The 20,037-nt window shown below is 38.1% G+C and overlaps 2 protein-coding genes across 2 annotated transcripts; one reads left to right on the forward strand and one right to left on the reverse strand.

Annotated features, from left to right (window-relative positions):
* Positions 1-1,872: 1,872 nt before the first annotated feature.
* On the reverse strand, positions 1,873-8,522 carry LOC101855755 (guided entry of tail-anchored proteins factor 1). Its single transcript, XM_005109625.2, has 5 exons — positions 8,315-8,522; positions 6,985-7,150; positions 6,333-6,400; positions 4,806-4,920; positions 1,873-4,046 (listed from the first exon to the last, which is right to left on the reverse strand). Exons 1-5 carry the CDS (start codon positions 8,393-8,395, stop codon positions 3,970-3,972), a joined length of 507 nt encoding a protein of 168 aa, XP_005109682.1. The 5' UTR covers positions 8,396-8,522; the 3' UTR covers positions 1,873-3,969.
* A 273-nt stretch (positions 8,523-8,795) lies between these two features.
* Positions 8,796-19,698, forward strand: LOC101855981. Its single transcript, XM_005109626.3, has 7 exons — positions 8,796-8,937; positions 11,266-11,469; positions 12,051-12,286; positions 13,038-13,188; positions 13,748-13,916; positions 15,570-15,737; positions 16,736-19,698. Exons 2-7 carry the CDS (start codon positions 11,293-11,295, stop codon positions 18,487-18,489), a joined length of 2,655 nt encoding a protein of 884 aa, XP_005109683.1. The 5' UTR covers positions 8,796-8,937; positions 11,266-11,292; the 3' UTR covers positions 18,490-19,698.
* The last annotated feature ends 339 nt before the right edge of the window (positions 19,699-20,037 follow it).

The raw sequence follows: 20,037 nt of genomic DNA on the forward strand, positions 1-20,037 counted from the left end.
CAGTGTTGAAAATTTGTGAACTATGTTATGTCTACGATTTCTTATCATGTAGTATCATAATAATATTCCGTTGTCTGAGGTTTTATCACTTTCCGTCCATATGTTGAAGAGATTCAGACTTCTACTTGTACTTGTAGTCATTGCACAGAGAATCAACTTTGTTTTATCATAACATTAATTGACTGAAATAACTTTTCGTTGTGAAGATTTTTTTTTTCTCACTGTGTTGATGTCTGTATATTTATTTAAACAGCATTATTATTTTTTCTTCACTGTGAACACATGGTACTCTGTTACTGCTGTAGATTATTATATTCAAATCAGCAGTTGGGACAACACAAAAATGGGAACCGGAACTTATACCGTACAACGGTATGAAATGTACTAGATTTCTGGGGTAAATAACAGCCTATTGTCGCCTGAGTACAACAACCCTGTAACCCACACTATGTCAAAAAACTTCTTTTTTTTTTCTACTAAATGTAACGTTGCGGATTTTGTGTCGAATTTTAAGATATAAAATGTAGCTTAATAAACATCGCCAGTGCAACATTCCAACTTAAGTTTTTTTCCGTCTTCTGTAAAATTTTGTTTTTGTGTGATACAGGGTTGTAGTACTCGGACGACGGTATGTCTGTGGGCACAAGTGAAATTGTTAACTGACGATTGACTGCTTTCTTTCCAGTCAGTTGCCCGCACTTTCATTGGAAAAGTGGCGCAAGTTTGCTTTAGGACCCTGTCTTTTAAAAAATGTAAGGAACAGTTTTTAAAAATGTTTTTCTGCTGTTTTTTTATTAAATCTTTTATTCTGTGCGAGACCAATATATTTACGTGACTATATAAGGATAATCAAGTCTCTTCATTTGTTTTACTCACTACTCATGTGTCAAGAAGGGACTGCTTATTTACTCAAATGTAGATTTCACCATTCTCTTTTTTTTTTTTTACTTATTTTTTGTCTCCTGAAAAAAGTCCAAATATTATTTCTCTACATTAAATCTTAATGTTAGTTACCCTATCAATTTTGTGCGTTATTTCTCCAAATACAGTATAACACGGATAGCTTGAATACGTTGGGACTGGTCTCAGTAGTTTGAGGGATCCGTAGTTCACGGGATATCTTACAAAGATAAAGAAGGGGGAAAAAAAACGGACAACAGGCACAGTTCGACGGATGCATGATTTCGAGTCTTCTGTGTTCAACCTATCTGTGTTATACTGTAGTTTAATTATAAATGTAAAGAATAGATTATCTCCAATGCTCAGTATAAGTGTAAGACACCGTCAGACGTCACTATTCCAAAAGGCGTGTGGCAGAGTGTTGCACTAAGCAGCCAGAACAAACGTTCAATTTCTTCTTATCTTTATCTACGATGCACCAACTTCACCACGCAGAGCTGGGTTACACATCACGGTATCTTTGGGACAATAAAGTATCATCTTATCTATACCTTACCATGTCTCATCTCATCTTATCTTAATAGCTGTTGTTACAATCTAGGCCAACTTTTGTCATATGGATTGTAGTGTAGGCAAAGGAGCTTGCTTGAAAGCCCCATCTCAACAGTATGTGGTGATGCAAGTGACCAAACAGCACAACACCGCTAGTGGAGCCCTCTTATTTTACACTTGCTATTTCTCTGTTCCTTTTGCCTTTTTTTCTCTTGACCTTGAACTGAACAACTGTGATAAATGTGTCAGTGTACTTCTTCTTTTTTTATAACTCTCAAGTTTTGAGTTTGAGGTACTCATCTGAATCATGGGCAAGCTTCAACTTCAACACAGACAAAAGCTAATACTATCCCGCAACTTTCATCAATTTTCTTCTGATTCATTTTCTTTTTGATCTAAAGAAAACAAAAATATTCATGGTATGAGTATTATTATTACACATGTTTTATTAAGAAATCAGTTTCAACATGAACATGATAAAACATATAGGCAAACAATGTCTTCATTCACACATGACACGGATATAAGAACATTTTGCTCTCAACTCTATACAGTATAACACAGATAGCTCCAATTTTCCGGGACCAGCCTCAGTAATTTGAGGGATCCGTAGTTGTTCGAGGGATATCTTACAAAGAAAAAGAAGAAAAAAACAACAAATGGGACCACAGGAACAGTTCGAGGGATGCATGATTCCAAGTCTTCTGTGTTCGACCTATCCGTGTTATACTGTATTTCCACTAATATATACACATGATATGACTTTCTCGAAGGAAGCACTGGGTCAAAATAATTTTTTTACAACAAAATCAAGCTATACTCTGAATGTTCCACCCACATGTGGGAAGTAGCACCACCAGACTGACAGTGTGTTCTCAATGAACTCGTGTACTGAGAGTGTAGCTCTTGTGTTTGGTTTTCTTCTTTTAAGCAAGTATCAAAGAAGCAAATGGTGGAGGGGGGATGGTTATTGGGCGCTGACTGTCATGAGAATTAACACATTACTGGGGCCATTAGGATCCATAGGGCATCGAGTGACTTGCAAAATGGATAAAATGGTGCCAATGTACTTAGCTTTGGGGCTTTTACTTGAAAAAACAAACAAACAAACAAAACAAAACCCACCAGCTAATTTTAAAGAAAAAGGGAAAAAATAATCAAATCAGTTTTCTAGATGATCCTTTTCATGAGGCATGCGAGTTCAACCAAAGAACATCACCACCTTTATACCATCATAACAGAAAACAATCAGCAGTAAACCAGTTCCATGATAACATCTTTCTTCCTCTCCCACCACTTGCATTCACATGCACCCATATACAAGTACAGTCAGGCATGGAGAACTCAAACAAGTCAAGGAATGACAAGTGTGTTCGACATGTCACACATTCATAATTCAGGTTAACCGATAGCAAAAAAAACTAAAGAGATGTCAGTCAGGGAATGGAAAATTGCATGAGCTGTCCGCGACTTTCAGTTTTCCGTGTTCGTGTAATCTGCGCCCGACTGTACTCCCTCTTTTTCTTTCAAACAAACAAACAGAGCAAGATACACACACTGGTTAAATTAAAAGGGAAAAAAAAGACAATATATTTAACGCAACAAAATTTTAAATGCAGCGTGACACTGCCATTTTTCAACTTGCTTCAAAGAACATTCAACTTTCACCCTGTGGACCCACGTGCAGAAGCTACGTCTACCCTTCTGTGCACCAAAGACACACCTCAGCATGTGTGGTAGTGGAAATCTACAAGTTGGCGCAAGGAGAGATCAGGTGCATAGGTCTGCAAGCTAAGGTGACCAGAACTCAGTGATGGCAATACCTAATCAAAAAATGTTTGTGTGCCTGGAGAAAGGTCCCAGTTGTCAGAAATTTTTTACATTGATATATAAGGGTACCTGGATGGTGGGGGTATAATGTCCCATCTTTATTCTAATAAGTTATTTTTATTTTATGGTGATGATTAGGTGCAGGGATCCTACAGGGGTTCCCCTCTTTATTCTTATAAATCTATGCATTACAACACTTCCCTTATCACAAAACCTGCTTAACACAAAGAAATTCTCTGGCCCTGTGAAGTTGGTGTTATTAGAGATTTGTTGATATACAAAATTTATAATACATATGATATGGTGGACCTACCTATCAAAATCAAATAATCTGTCATATTTTTGCAAAATAATTGTACCGCAACTTTATCTCTTCTGCTAGCTATAACCGTACTAGTACCAAGAGAACATGTCGTTACCCTAACCCAAACGATGTGCACAATTGCTTCTTGAGGCGTCAACAACAAGGAAAACTGTTTTCGCATATTATATATACATTATATCCCAATTGACAATCTCTCCCGTGGTTAGAGAATCATCATTTTCGTCATCGTGGGCTGCATCGGTCCCAAGAGGAGAGCCTTGTGTACTTGTGTACTGAGCAACACACTGCCCTTCAACAGAGTTTCCACCGGTGGATGAGTCAAAGCACTTCTTACAACACAACGCAAGTTCCAGTGTGACTGGTCAAATCCCGGCCAACATTTTCCCCCTGTAGATGACGGAGTTGGACACCAGAAGCCAACACCCCAGCCCGAGTGCACCTACAAGAAAGAGAAACGGCCAAATATTTCCATCAAAATATTGACACCACCAGTTATGGAGTGGTTATAACAGAGGTGTTATGTACTCTCTGTAACGACATCGTCCGGACCAGAAAAAAATGTCGGTATAGAGAGTTGTCGTTATAGAGAGGCAACCAAAAGTTACCAATGATATATATATATAAGTATTGGGAAAAAATCGGGACCTGAGCACCATGTCGCTAAACAAGGATGCCGTTATATCGAAGGATGTTAAAGAGAGGCGACACTGAACATTATTCCAGACACCACCTTTGTGAGGTGACCATCCCACCTCTTGCAGATTCAATACTTGGAAAGAAACGATTTAGACTGGAAAAAGCACCAGTACACAAAAAAGCACCAGTACAGCATTTTTCCCTTATCATTTTGTCATCCCTTAAGGACATACAAGAATAAATAGGTCACCATAAAATACAAAAGCAATAATGTACCATTTTTATTTTCACAAATAAAACATGGGGATAAAGGCCAAGGGCAATTCACCCCTACTGCCTTCAGTTTTGAGTCCGACATTCAATCTGGAGCCCTATCTCTTTTCTTCAATCTAAAAGTCAAATCACCTATAGAGAGCTCTTCAGGGTCAATATATTTGTGGTAGCCTATCTGTCAAACAATTTCGATTCCATTTTTGCGAAATAATTGTATTCCAACTCAGTTTCATAACTATCACACTCTAAAATACTCTGAAAGAATTTGATCTCAAAATAGAATAATTACCTGGTATACCAGTGGGAAACGCCACCAGCTTTGTGAGGGGAGACACCCAGGACGGAGGAAAGGTAAGGAGAGGTTGGCTTCTCAGTGACACCATCAACCCCAGCATGATCAATGCCTGAGAGAAAAGTCAAAAAGTTTGATCCACTTGACAGAGTCACTGCTCACTGGATGAACAAAAATGTAGGGCTTATGCTATGTGGGTATTATAAACAATTTCAATTTCTTTAACTTACTTTATGAATGCAGTACTATTTTTAAAACATATAAATCTACCAAATCTTATTAAGCTAAATCAGTATTTTGTTGAAAACAATATCAAGAGTAGGTTAAAAACAAAAGACGTCAACTTCATAATACATGAACTATGATGAAACAACGGATTGAAAGAATATATAATAATAATAATAATAATTATTATAATTATAAAGATCACTTTTTGAAGGCTCTAGGAGGTGCTTCACAATAAAATCAGATAAATTAAATCGTTTTATGCATACTGACCTATCCAACATACAACAATTCTTTCCAATATACATGTACATCATGGATACACCCATAATCTTACAAACACAAAAAGACAATCATTGTGGTTACTGATCATTCTCTTTGTTGGAAGAAATATTAAAACTAGTCAGAACAATGAGATTTAAATAAAATTGTGTTTTTAGACCAGATTTAAATCTGGTTTAAGTAGACGCCTCTCCAGAATGCCGTGGGAGGGAATTCCACATCACAACTAAAGAAACTGAAATACTCAATCCTCTTTTTTGTTTGCTTGCATTAGGTGAACACCCACTAAATATGAAGACGGTTCAACATTGCAGGTTCAGGGGCCCAGTCTTACGGTTCTTTTGCAAGACAACATGCCCGGCTGACAAGACGGATACGATAGACGATAGAGATAGTACGGGCAAAGAAAAAGAAACGATGCCGTCTCTAATGTAGACACAGTAAAGGCAAAGGAGAGTAGGCTTTGTTAGTAGAGGTTTTACGGCACTCGCAACTGCATAAGATCATATGAGCGCCAAGGGGTGGATGTCAACAGAGAAGTCCTTACAGGAAATCGGGTTTACTCTGTAATTTCAACAGCACAAAGTCTGCTTCAACTATCAAGGCCCCCCCCCCCCCCCCCGAAATAGCGGGTCACAAGAATGTGATAAACATACAAAAGAAGTAGGTAAGGATTAGGAAAGAAAATGTAGCAGTTTCCTGCTGCAGTTCAGGCACAGTTGTGAGCATGACATTGATGAATCCGCCCATTTACAATTCTACTGTGCAAAAGAACTTATTAATTCCCTTTGGGAATGGCCTACAGACACTTCAGTCAGTAGCACCGCCCCAGGGGTTGGGCAAAGGAGAAAAAATAATACCATTTCTAAATCTGGGCGGACATCGGGCCGTGGCATGTGTGAGGCACTCGTCCAGCACGGGAGTTGCCGTCCCCTTCACCAGGAATATACAAACCCACACAAGACATATAAAGCAATTGACAATGAAGTCAGAGCTGACCATCGGTAGCCTACTTACATGAACAACGTAGATGGCCACAGTGACAACCATTCGCAAGTAGGTCACCCGACTCTTTCTCTCACCTCCTGGAAAGGAATTTTTTAAAAAATAATTTAAGTTTTACATATCTGTTTTCAATCCATAGCAATTAAAGGAAATATAAAAAAGTTATTCTTACAAAAAATGAAAAATTAATTTTTTTTTAAAGGGGGTGCTGAAAAATATGAGAATCATCAACGGTTTATGACCCTGATTTTTAATTTATTAATGGTACCCGGTAACCAGAGATATAGAGGGAGAGCAGGAGGAGGAACAGGGTGAGAAGGAACAAGAAAAGAGGGAGAAAACCCGTTCTCAACAGATTAAATTTTATACAAGGCAATCTCGCATTGATACAAAACTTGCTGCTACACCGAAACTTTTTAAAATCCAACAATTTCAACAACTAGCTCCTTCTTGGCTAACAGAAAGATCAAGACAAAAAGCAAGTATCCCTGCATGACACACTTGACACAAACCTATGACCCACCTTTCTCCTTCCCACAAACCTATGACTCACCTTTCTCCACACAAACCTATGACCCACCTTTCTCCTTCACACAAACCTATGACCAACCTTTCTCCACACAAACCTATGACCCACCTTTCTCCACACAAACCTATGACCCACCTTTCTCTTTGACCTGAGACAAAAGTTTATCTATCCGCCTCTGGAGCCGAGCATACTTGGCAAAATCATCGGTCACGCTCAGCCCTGACTGCTCTTCCTTCAGGTCAGCAATTTCCGAGCGGACACTCATCTCATTATCTGTGATTTTGAACAGAGTCTTGCCAATCTAGAAAGAAAAAGCATTCAAGTATCTTAAAGAACAGGAAGACAGAATTTTTCTTCGGCAGTGCATTTACTTGAGACCTCCTTCATATTAAGATAGGTTTTCTTTTTATAAGCATAACATATCTACATGACGCATGTACTTTTTATAATATATATGTAAAAGACCCCACTACAAACAAGGAAATGGTGAGTAAGTCTAATACTAATATTAATACATCAATGGAAACACAATTTATGGTACTCACAACTTCTCTTAAAATTGCTGGTTGCCAAGCAGTCTTTTGTTTGTATCACTTTTTATGCCTATGATTGATGAAGGAGCAGAATGCAAGTACTGAGACTAATCTCTCTGTTGGGCATTTACAAGACAGCTTGGCACTGTTGCTTTGGAAAGTAGACTCAAAATAAAAGCAGACTGTTATGGCAGGCTGCAGGGAAACAGACTGAGACAAATCCTCAGAGGATGGAGAGGCGTGGTAGGGTTGCATTCTTTCGTCCCCGCATTGTTGATTACTGTTGCAATATAATGCTTCCTATCAAATTGTTTATGTTTTGAAAAATTTGAAAAGGCATCGTTAAATTAGCACAGTTCGACGGATGCGTGATTTCGAGTCTTCTGTGTCTGACCTATCCTACCTGTAGTGGGCTCAACGGTTTTCGAGTCAATAAAAATCAAGTAGATCTAGATCTAGGTCGGACCACAGCCACACTTACTTTATACTTTATATTTTTTTACAAAATGAATAGAGCCAAATTCTAAAGTCTACAGTACGAATATAATGCCAGTACAAAGATAGATCTAGTTCGTTACTTTGACTTAGTAACAAATAGATCTAGATCTAGATCTAGCTCTAGCTCATTCACACTCTCAACTTTAAATGTCTTAGCTTAGCCCTCAGTCCGTAGTAGTGATGTGTTGAGTGTGTTCAACTCAATTAATTACTCGCATGCCGCCCCAGGCTCAAGTATCTCAAGTAACATTATCAGTGTTCAAAATAGCGCTGCTGTTTTCGACATCACTCAGAAACAGGCATGTTGACGTTGAAGAAAGAAGAAACAGAAAGGCTGAGAAAGGCAGACAAAGTCAAAGACAGACTCAGGCTCAGGCACAACAAGGCACAAGGAGAGCTCAGAGAGGTGTCAACAACAAATATCTGAATCTTACCATTGCAGATATTTCACCAACATATTTCGGGACAAGAGCAAAGAATACCTCGAGGAGGAATATGAATACCATTAGATACATTTTACTAGAGCAGCGTCCCCAAAATATGACCACAATTGAATAGTTACAGTTAGACCAAGTAAACAGACTAGACCAGCCAAAACACCAACATCTGCACCTAGCTCTCTACTCTCTACGAAAAAAGTACCGTTTGTTAACAACCCGGTAACTTTTTGTAAAACGTGGATCTCAAATTAAGAAAAATAACTATTTACATCTAAAATATAGGTCTATTATTATTATTATCACTGAAAATAATATTTATATTTTAAAAATATTATGAAAATTTAAAAATCCAAAGTGTATATTGTACAGCAGAACTATTGCAACAGTATAGAATTCAGCCAGTTTTAATAGATTGTTACGTTCTTTCAACTCATTGTTTTTTGTCCTTAGCAACGTTATTTAAAAATGGCAGCTCAGCTATTCGGAAGTGCTGAAACGAAGATGTCGGCGTAGCCAAAGCTGGAGTAATCAAGTCTTTGGTTTAAGTTGCATTGGGATGGATTTTTCAGAAAATGGCTTGGAATCAAATTCTATAGACTTCTAGTAATTTTTTAAAGGTACTTTCTATGTGTTGGCAAGATTTCGAAAAGCCTGAGGCCAATATATAGAATTCTTGGTCATGGTAAATTATGATTTTATCTTGATACAGATAGATGATGGATCATATGTTTAGACCTCCATCAAAACTGAATAATTTATTAGACAATTTTGAAGGTGAGCTACTTTAAACATGCCTGTCATGAGAAACACAAGCTCATGGGCTCATCTGTCCCGGCAGAAAAATGGAAATACTTAAGTTAATTTAGCTGAAATAAATTCCCAATGCTATGCAGTAATCGAACTTTTAAAAAAAATACATTTTGCTTGCAACAGCAAGTTTAGTTTAAGGTGCCTAACCATTGTACAACAGATGCCAGTAATTTAAAAAATAGATATGATGAATGATATATATAAATATGTTTTAATGGAATTGATCAAATAGGAGCGGTAATTAAGTCTGTTTGGCAATTTTCTTCCATATAGTATACTGGTTGGCCTACATTATGTAATGTACAGATGTTTGTATCATTAGGATTAAACTGTTTGGGTTTATGTAGGACTTGTGAGTGTGAGGAAGGGTATGTGAGGTTATGTCATTCTTTGGCACATCATAATATATATACAACAACAAATAATTATATATATAGAATGATTTGAAGCTGTCGATTAAGTGTAACAGATTGAAAGATATAATTCAACATATGACTGAATCGGTGGCGGCTCATGGGGCTAAAAAGTGGACGTGCACAATTAAACTACTGCTGGTTGAAGATACTCAAGGGCACAGTAAATGGGATAGTGTATTATTTTTATATCTGTTACTGTGGACCTAATGCTTTTTTACTTCCTTTCTTTTTATTTGTCGCTTTGATCTCTGGAACTACACATATTATATTTGTTAGCTAAGAATCAATTTCATTCACCCAACATTGGAACTGAATACTCAAGTAGTAACTTTTTCACCACTCCACTAAAACACCATTCAAAGGCACAACTTAACACTCAACACATGGTGACCAAACAATATATATGCCACATATATCACCTCGCTCAATAGTTCACAGACACAGAGTCAGCAGAACAAAACCTAAATTTAGGAATAGTGGCAAGACAATGAACCAATCACCATTCACTTGAGCACTCCGCTGGATTGCTCCAAGGCTCACATATTATGGGCATATAGTGTACAGTTTAAGATTGTGTTTATTTTTAGACCCTCTACTACACGTAGGTTGTTTCGTCACTATACGGGTGCAGGAGCACATTTAAGATGCGCTGTCTTATTAATATCAATCAATGTCCTGCCAAACTTGCTACGAGTGTCGTCATCCCTTGGGTTTGCCCAAAGAGCAATTTATAGGTCAGATTATCAATGCTGAAGATCCTATTATGTTTAGTTAAAGCAGGTGGACGTTGGAATGACACAGTAATGTTTTACGCCCCTATAGACACAGTAATGGCCGCTAAGGCGCCAACGAGGACCTTGTATTGATAAAAAGATTTGGCTAGTGTTTGTTCCTGGCTTCTTCTGTTTTCTGCTTGCTGATGATGCTTTACGCTATAGAACATTTAAAAATTTGGGGCCGCACTGTACAACCGTGCTCTATGGATGAACAGCACCCGAACTGCAAGTTTCTTTGTATTTAAATGAACACCTATATATTGTGTTAAAATCAAATAAATTTACTAACTGGAGACAGAAAATTTGGCTTGAGATAAATATTAGGGGTGCTGTTTTCATGAGGTGCAGCCACATTTCTATTTTTCTGTTGTTTGTTGGGATAGATTGAATTTTAATTCTACAGGTTTGAGTAAGGAGATTAGGCATCCAGCTACAGCTAGAAATGAATTCTACTGTTGCCCTTTAAGAATAAAGTATAAGAAATTAGAAAGATTTGCTTCCGTCACCACCAACTGCGCTGCAAGTACAAGCCCAATTTATACTGTGAGTGCTGGGTAGGCCTACATGAGAATACATTTTCTCTAGATGAGAACATTGTCAATCACTTGACGTTGGATGGTTTGGGGAAATAGTTTTCAAACTCTGCAGTGAAGACAAGAGCTATCTTTTCATCATAACACTAGACATTCTGACACAGAAACAAACTCGCTATCCTTCGGTCCCAGCACCATCTGAGTCTTTAAAAGTTGTATATTATATTTTAAAAAGATTTTTAATGTTTGATATTTTTTTGTATATGATAGCATACTAGATATTGTCGTTATCAAAGTAAATGTCAATAACAGGTGTTCTGCTTATCCAGCAAAACGAGGTAGGCTGGTGAAGTTTTCCTTACTGCATTAAAGACTTATTATTCTTTGTTTTTTATCTGTATACATTGCAGGCACCTATTTACAGAGACTCAATCACCATGACGAAGAAAAAGAAAATTTCACCAGTAAGAAAATACCAAAGTCTCTCCTTCAAGGTGGAAGAGACTGTTCTTCAAACACCTGCTAAATCAATGCCTTTGAATCTAGCAGAGGAGAAAGAAAAGTTTCTCAAAAGTGGCAAAACACCTCAATTTCAAGTCCAAGATCCATCTAAGGTAAGACTTTCAACGTTTTTTTATAGTTCATTAATTTATGTTGATATGTTTTCATAGATCCTTTGAAAAAAATGGTGGATACAGTTAATATATTGAGAACTACGAAGAGAGCAAGAAATGTTGGGAACAGTGTGCTTTTTCTCTATCTGGTCTTAAAAAGATGGTGGGAGGACTTGAGACTAAAGGAATTTGAAGTCGGGGGAATATTGATCGCTGGAACTGTTTAAACGGTAATTTGAGTAAACTCTTTTCAATACTGTTTTTTATTTTTAGTTAAGTCTGAACTTTAATAATTTGTTTGCTATAAATTGTTTTCGTGAGTTCAAGTAATTTTAAGTAAGTTCCTATGGTAAGCCCTCTTTAATAATCCTCCACTCTGGATAAAGCTTTGTTTCATTGACAACACTTTGCTCTTGAAATGCTTTATAATCTACAAGTGTGAAAGGACGTTGCCCTATCTTGCTAATTCAGCTTGGTTTTTTTCATCGTCTTTAAGATCAGTTTAAATTTGGTGGGTTTGGTACGTACCGGTATGCCTTTCTTTTTGGTGAAAGTTTTTGTTATTACTTTGCTCTTTTCAGCTGGCTGAATTAGCTAGTAAGACCCGTAACCAAATCCGGTTTGACCTTCAAGGAGAAGCAGAGTATATTTTAGAAAAAGTGCGAGATCAGTATGGACAGGGTGAACTTTTTCTGGAGCATGCCTATGGACCTCGAATCACCAAAGACGAAGCAACTCCAATGTTACTGAAGTACATTGAGGAAAATCAGTTAACAGAGTCTATTAAAATCCACTGGTGTGACAATCTGGCATGCAGGTAAGAGAGATACTGAAGTCCCTCGATTGTTACTTCCTCTAAGGATTTAATTATGAACTGGACATAACAATGAATTTTTTCAAACAGAGTTTTAACAGTTTTCTAAAGTCTTTCTTTGAATTTGTCTCGTCATGTTTATTACTAGATCTATTTGCAAGTTTGAATTCCATTTTTAACAATTGGACTTTTGAAAATTTCAGATATAATTTTCTGAATAATTTTTTAAATCCCCAAATTATGGTTTAGTATGTTGTGACCATTATATTACAAAACACATCATAAAGTGAAAATAGCAGCTATAATTATTGGGGGGGGGGGGGGGGGATTGTGTGAGTTATTTTGGTTTTTCTGACATGTGCCATGTTGTACCAAAGTGATTTTTTGCATTGATGCCAATGAAAGAAATATCCTTTCATCTTGAATAGAACTCAGGATATTTGTGATTGAAGGAAGTGAGGTCGCCTGGTGAAATAAGCGAGAAAAAGGCCGCCAAAAACCATGGTAACTCCAATAGCTAAAGTCTCTGAAGACTGAAAAATTACATGTTTCATGCCTTTAATCAAGGTTTTTCAGTAAAATTCACACATAAATGTGTTTTTAAAAATGGACATATAAAAAGTGTTGAGCCAAAAGAAAAGAAAATTAGAAAAAAAATTGCCTATCAGCCAAAAAAGAGTGCAATTTCTTTGATTTCATTATTTTGACGAGCGCCTGATTTCTCTACTATGCCTCCCATTTTTATTTTTTTTAGTGCGAAAATGGTTTGGACAGGACCTGTGGTGAACGCCAACAAGCCCGAGCTGCGCAGGTATTCCCTGTGGATTAACGGATCCGATGAAAATAATTACTTGAGAGAAAGTGGCATCAAATGTCTCATGGATCATGAAATTGGGACTCATTTTGTATCCTTTTGAAATTAACAGGTTCTGAACAGGTTTGATTTTTCTGGAGAGTTTTAAAGATTTGTTTGCTCAATACCAGTGTTTGTGGTAGAGTGCGGTTAGAGAAACTTCATACCTCTACATGTACAGGTGTTTATGAAACTAGATGGATACAGGAGTTTTTTTGTTTGTTTCTTTGTTGTTGTTGATATAAGAATAGTTGTGTGGTCCTACATAAAGGCACTAATTTTGCACTCAAAACAAAAGCAATTGATAACATTTCATTGTGTAAAAGAGAAAAAGTAAAAGATCTAAATATTTTCGCTGTACCTTAGATAAAAAGTGAATATTTTTTTACAGTGTACCTAAAGGAAAAGGGAATTCTTAGAAAAGACTGGTGCGAGTATTATTGGGGGGGGGGGGGGGGGGGGTACTCCTACAATAGACTATTATAATCATTTGAATAACTGATTCGGGATTCAGCTCATTTTTAAATGAGGATTCTGTCATAACAGTGTGTATAAAAGGGATAGCACAAAACGCAACGATTGTCTGGCGGTTTTCCTTTAACCGTGTACAGTTTCGCATGGTAAATGATGGTTTTCAACCTTGGTTCTCTGATCGTGCAAGATTTGGCATTCGAAGTCTTGGAGCTTTCGAGGGACAGTGCACTGAGGAAGGTCTTGCAGCCATCAATACAGCACTACGGGGGAGAGTGAAGCTGCTCTGGAGTGCAGCACTTGCTTATAGTAATTGTTTATTCAATAATGATAATAATAATAGATAGCATTTGTATTAATAACACAAATCCTGGCTCAACAGCTAGCTCTCTGGGCTTCACTATTACCCCAGCAGACCTGAGAGCATTCTGAAACAACCTCAACTTCCTGGGAAGCATACAGTGCAAGCAGCTATTTATAGGTGCTAAAACACTTACATACTGACAAGACCTTTCGCTGTCTTTGGCCGGGTACCCATTCCCACCTGGGTGAAGAACGGAAAATCCATATAAAGTGCCTTTCCTTTAGGACACAATGTCGGGCCCGCAGCTCGAACCCCCGAACCCGCAACTTCACCATTAAGAGTCTGTTAATCTAACCACTAGGCCACCGATGCCATCACAAAAGTATTTCTGGTAGTGTTTGACACATTATTTAGACTTCTCCATCTAGGTGTGTACTTTTGACATGCTTCCTCGTTTCTGTAACTACTTAATTTCCTGCAGGATTGTCGATGCCTTTTGGCTGACACAGTATTTTGTGTACAAAGGTGGTGCACGTCTGCTTACATTTCTTCTTTTTTTTCTGCTCTTTGGTACTTTATTTGGAGGAAACTTGTTAAAGATGTATGCAGATTGAGCTGTTCAGTGAACAGTGGGATTGGTTGATTGTTAATTGTATTGCCTTATTCCACCACCGACACAATTTTGATCCTTTAGGAAGTGGGCCAACCCAGGAAAAGTGAGATATATGGGAAGCATGCTGACAAAATTAGTTACTTCTAGGATTCAAGACCTGTGGAAAGAGATACACCCCGCTCAAAGGTGAAGTTTTTACAATTCACAAGTATGAAATTATAAAAGTCATGTTATTCTTAAAGAATATGGCATCATCAATAGAAAATCTATCATTTTGACCCTCGAGTCAAATGTTGGCCAGTTTTTCCATTCAAGGATTGTGAGAAGAAACTCATTTTGTCAGCATGCCTCACATATCATCTCAGAAGAGAGAAGGAGATACTCGATGAAACGAACTTCCCTTCGTAGGAATCTGAATCATTTTTTCTTTGCACACAAGGACAAAAAGCTTACACGTTACACAGCAGATGCCTGCACAGTGAGACAGTATTGCTGGGGATATTTTTTCTTTCATCTTCCTCTACTGTCTTAGCTTGAATACAGAAGAGAAATAGAAATAACCCTCCTGTGCTACGGATGAAATTCAGACTCCATGAACTATGTATGTATTTGAAAGGATTGTCGTATATTGAGTGGTCTGGTATGCATGAAACATGTCTTTTAGGAAGCTGTCAAATTTTCTCACTCTATTTTATTGTGAAATCCTAAGAGACACCAGGGAGAGGGTGCTATACAAATGATTTTATTATTATTATTATCATTATTATTAGGCCTTTTATTATTATTATTGTTGTTATTATTATTATTATTATTATTATTATTATTATTATTATTATTATTATTATTTTCATCATCATCATCATCATCATCATCATCATCATCATCATTCTTATTGTTCTTATCACTGTATTATCATTATCATCATTATTATTATTATTTTAATTATTATTATTATTAGTGTTATTATTATCATTATTATTATTATCATTATTATTATTATTGTTATTATTTATTGTTATATCCCATTTACGTTCCTTCATCTCAGACACAGCCTGTAAAGCGACGGAGATGACTTTCAAGCAGCTGTTTGACTATCTTGGACGGTATATCTCCAACCGAGAGTTCCGCTGGAAGCAGGTGATGCGCATCAAACGTGGTCTCGCTGATCCCAATGACCTGGGAGGCTTTGGCAATGATCAATGTTATTTTGAGGGTGAGTGAACAAGAAAGAATAAGAGGGTGAGGGTGAGTGGAGAAGAAAGAATATGAGGGTGAGTGGAGAAGAAAGCATACGTGTTATGAGAGGGAGTGAGGAAGAAAGAATATGAGGGTGAGTGGAGAAGAAAGAATATGAGGGCGAGTGGAGAAGAAAGAATATGAGGGTGAGTGGAGAAGAAAGAATATGAGGGTGAGTGGAGAAGAAAGAATATGAGGGTGAGTGGAGAAGAAAGAATATGAGGGTGAGTGGAGAAGAAAGAATATGAGGGTGAGTGGAGAAGAAAGCATACGTGTTATGAGAGGGAGTGAGGAAGAAAGAATATGAGGGTGGGGAAAACTATTACTTTCGTCCTTAAATGGCTATATATGAATTTTTTTGTTGTATTTTATCAGTTTATACTTGTGTGATGAGAGTAATTCTAATAACGTAGATCAATTTTATACGCTTACTGCCTTGTACAGACATCTTGAGGCTTTTTACAGAAATCCATGGACAGTAGTCTCCATTGTGGGATCGTAGGCGGAGACTACTGTACAAATTCCTAAAAGGTTCCCATCTCCCTTGTCTGGACCGCGTGCACATCATAGTTTTTCAACTGGCTCATCTTTCTTTTGAATAGGATTGCAATGAATGAAGGGATATATCTAAGCAGCCACACATTTTTACTTAGAAAAGTAGCTGTCTTAGACAGGTAAATGTTTTACTCAGGGTCATTACAATGTAAAAAAAAAAATGCAAATGGGGAAATGGGAAGTTGACATTTGTAGAGGTGGCCATTAAAGTAGGTTTGACTGTATATTCGCCTTTTCTAGTCACAAGAAAAAGAAATACCGCCGTTACTCCTTGCTTTACAAAATGAAGAGAAAAAAAAATGGAGTAACAGCTTTTTACTGGAATGACAGATTTTTGGATTGATTGCGAATGAAGTAGTGGGTTGAATTCTTTTCTCTTTCAGGAGTTTACTCATATTATTGTCTTAAATTCTTTTCCAGGGGCAGTCACTATTCTACGCAATATGGACAACATTGACTTCTATGTTTTGATGTCAGGCAAAGTTTGTTACGATGAGCTGGAGAGAATCAAGCGCGTGGTGCGCAGAGATGTTGTGAAATATCCTGTATTTATGAAAAACATGAATGCATATCTGAGGACTCTGAAAAAAATGTCTTTATTGAACAACCTCGGAGTGGTACATCCATTGCGCAACCCGCCAACGGCATATCTCAGACGTCTGGATGAGAGGAGAGCTGAGGAAAGTGGCAGGAAGCCTAAAAAGGTAAGAGCATACAATAGACTGAGAAGGAATTCCTTTCTTAAAGGGAAGTTCACAGACAGGACAGGAAAAGGGAAGCAAAAAGAGAGTGAGACGGAAGAGGTTAAGAGTTTTGCTGTGTCTCAGAAGTTTGTGAACGTACATCAGAACCGCAAAATGGCTGCCAAGAAAAACGAGGAGGAGGGTAAAGTTCTGGCTCTAGTTCAGTCTCTCTCTCAGCAGATTAGAAATGTTGATGAAAGTCTCGATGAGCACATTTCCCATCTGAAGGACATAGTGAACGAACACTCGTGGGCTAGTGAAGACAACGAGTACAAAGAGAATCTCTTGTGTCAGGCCTCCAGCGAGATCAATTACAACGACCTTGATGACGAAGCGTCGGTCATTGCGGAGAGAGAGGGTGAGGGGGGAGCCACAGACATTGACGATGGGATGGACACCGCAGATGAGAAGGAGTCTGTCCTGTCATCTAGTAAGAAATCGAGGGGAGGTAACGTCCAGGAACGACCGTGGACCGAGGGTACTCGCAGCGCCTCTTCCCTTAGGTCGGAATTCGCCCTTAAAAAGCGTCCCCTCGGGAGTCAGCAAAACAGCGTCTCCGAGAGCCTGCCGAACTTGAGTGTGGCTGAGAGAAGAAACTGTCCCAAGTCTTACTCAACAAACATTCTGGCCTCTTTGAAACCCGCCGGTCACAGCCAAGTGGAGTTTCCTGGAGAGCTCCAGAACTGTAAGGGAGATGTTTTCTATAACCGCAGGCTGAACTTACAGAGGCAGAAGCAGCTCCTTCACCCATCGGTGGCGAGACTGACGACTCGAGAGAACCTCAGTGGCCAGAAGCCAAAGATAAAGGAGAGGCTGAGAATCATAGAGAACGTGATCAAGACGAGTGAAGAGGAGGAAAGTCTGTTCCCCTTCAGGTTAGGCAAGTCTGAAGAGTTGAGTGTTAATGTTTCCAAAAACAGCTTTGATAGTCTTAATACAGACGGAGAAGAAGGTGCAGATTTGAAGGGTAGACCGAGCACAGGTGATCTGAACAATTTTGTTGCCAAAGTTTATGAGCAGGAGTATACTGCATGTATGGAGAATGAAATGATTGAAAGCAATCCAAGGTGCGGCACCATTCTAGTCCATCACAGACCGCGGAAACTGCAGTCTTTCCAACCTTCCCAAACGAGGAGTGGTGGAGATATGAACAACCTTTCACTCTTAGAAACAAGCAACAGAGCTGAAGTAGGTGTGGTTCCTGTCAAATTAGATGCTAGAAGCAAAGAAAACTGCTCGTTTTTAACTATTTCTACAAAAAACATATTGCACAAAAGTAGTGAAAACGGGGAAACTGACTTTGGGAGTAGTTGTCTAAATCTCCCAGCATGTGACGGGTTGTCTAACTCAAAATGTGCTTCAAATGAGCAAAGGAATACAACAACTGCTGCCTCTCTACCAGTTGTGCCTTCAGGGGGGAGCCACAAGTAACAAACTGGCATCAAGCTAGACCTACCTCCATCATAAATCTACAAATCTTGTGTTGGCTCGGTGATTTCAACGTTTTGTCAGTTGCTACTTTACCGAGGAGCTGAGGATGTTTGTTTTGGGACTTGGCGGATAAAATGGTGGGCGCTTTTTCTTTTCACCTTAACGGCCTCAAAAGTTGTTATAGTGCAAAGTAAACACTTCAATAGTGCTGAGACAGCAGGCCTACGACTGAATTTCTTTTCACAAGTCACATGACAGACTCAGAGGGACTGTTTTTTATCATTATCACTTGAAAATTTCACATTAGTCCATCAGCTTTGATATACCTGGTATCATTCTTGTTCAGCTCTAATATTTTCTTTGTCTTACATGCTGTAGACTTTTTTTGCTCTTAATGTTAGTTTAAAAAATCAGCTTAAAATAACTTTTTCCTCCTTATTGCTCTTAAGGTTAGTAAAAAAATCAGTATAAAATAACTTTTTCTTCCTTATTCTTCTTAGGGTTAGTAAAAAATCAGTAAAATATAACTATTTCATTCTTATTGCTCTTAAGGTTAGTAAAAAAAATCAGTATAAAATAACTTTTTCTTCCTTATTGCGCTTAAGGTTGGTAAAAAAATCAGTATAACATGACTTTTTCCCTCTTAGACATATGTTTTGTAGGCTAAGTACTTGGTAGTAGTGGTATTTTGAGAAGCTATACCTTTAAGGTTTTTGTTTTTTTCTAGTTACCTCTAATCCTAATTACCTCGGATCTCAGTTACCTCGAATCCTTGTTACGTCAGATATGTTGACATTGAACCTTTGCTGATCTTCAAGCATTGTCCAGCAGGAAAGTTCTGTTGCCATTTATTTTCACATATTATGTTGATACATTTACTTGTGTTTTTAGTTCATTCGGAGAACAAGGAGCAATATATATATTATCCATCTATGTTACAAGTGTATTATTGGACTTCAGTCTTTTTTATTTTTCTCAAGATGACTTATTTTTTTGTATGTTTGATTGTTTTTGCTGAGGGGAGTATGGTTGGAGTTTTATGAAGTTTTTTAAAGCTACTCTTTCTCTTCTTCCTCTGTGATCACTGCAAATGACAGAGATTATAAGTCGTTCAAGACTCACAGTTGTATAGGTCTAATTTCTAACACACACCAACACAAACACACACATTCATGCGAGTATGCAGGCACACGCGCATACACGCATGCACACACACACACACACACACACACACCACCATAATAACACACACTATCTCCCCCAGATCGCAGAGTCGTTGTCCAACTTTTACTGTCTGTAGGGTGGCCAGTTCCTTTCCACGCCGCCTTTACTTCTCCAACTCGAAGTCAGGTACCCATTACTACTGGGTGGGCAGGAGGGGGAGAAAAAAATACGTGTCTGAACCGAGGCTCCAACTCGGACTTTCCGCTTCGGAGACGAGCGCACTGACCGCTCCGCCACCACACCCTCGGCTTTCTAAATGGCTCTGTCGTATTTTTCTTTATCTTTCACCCTACAATTCCCCCTCCTTATAGCTCCGCCCCATTC

Source organism: Aplysia californica, unplaced genomic scaffold, assembly GCF_000002075.1.
Source record: "Aplysia californica isolate F4 #8 unplaced genomic scaffold, AplCal3.0 scaffold00797, whole genome shotgun sequence".
Classification (NCBI taxonomy): Eukaryota; Metazoa; Mollusca; class Gastropoda; order Aplysiida; family Aplysiidae; genus Aplysia; species Aplysia californica.

Bases quoted from the DNA above. Each gene is read 5' to 3' on its own strand.
- LOC101855755 (XM_005109625.2), bottom strand. From the start codon at position 8,395: ATGTATCTAATGGTATTCATATTCCTCCTCGAGGTATTCTTTGCTCTT. The intron at 4,921-6,332 runs GTAAGTAGGCTA...CTTTTCTCTCAG, and splicing joins TGGCCATCTACGTTGTTCAT to GCATTGATCATGCTGGGGTT. The intron at 4,047-4,805 runs GTAATTATTCTA...TCTTTCTTGTAG, and splicing joins GTTTCCCACTGGTATACCAG to GTGCACTCGGGCTGGGGTGT.
- LOC101855981 (XM_005109626.3), top strand. From the start codon at position 11,293: ATGACGAAGAAAAAGAAAATTTCACCAGTAAGAAAATACCAAAGTCTC. The intron at 12,287-13,037 runs GTAAGAGAGATA...TATTTTTTTTAG, and splicing joins TGTGACAATCTGGCATGCAG to TGCGAAAATGGTTTGGACAG. The intron at 13,189-13,747 runs GTATCCTTTTGA...AACCGTGTACAG, and splicing joins ATGAAATTGGGACTCATTTT to TTTCGCATGGTAAATGATGG.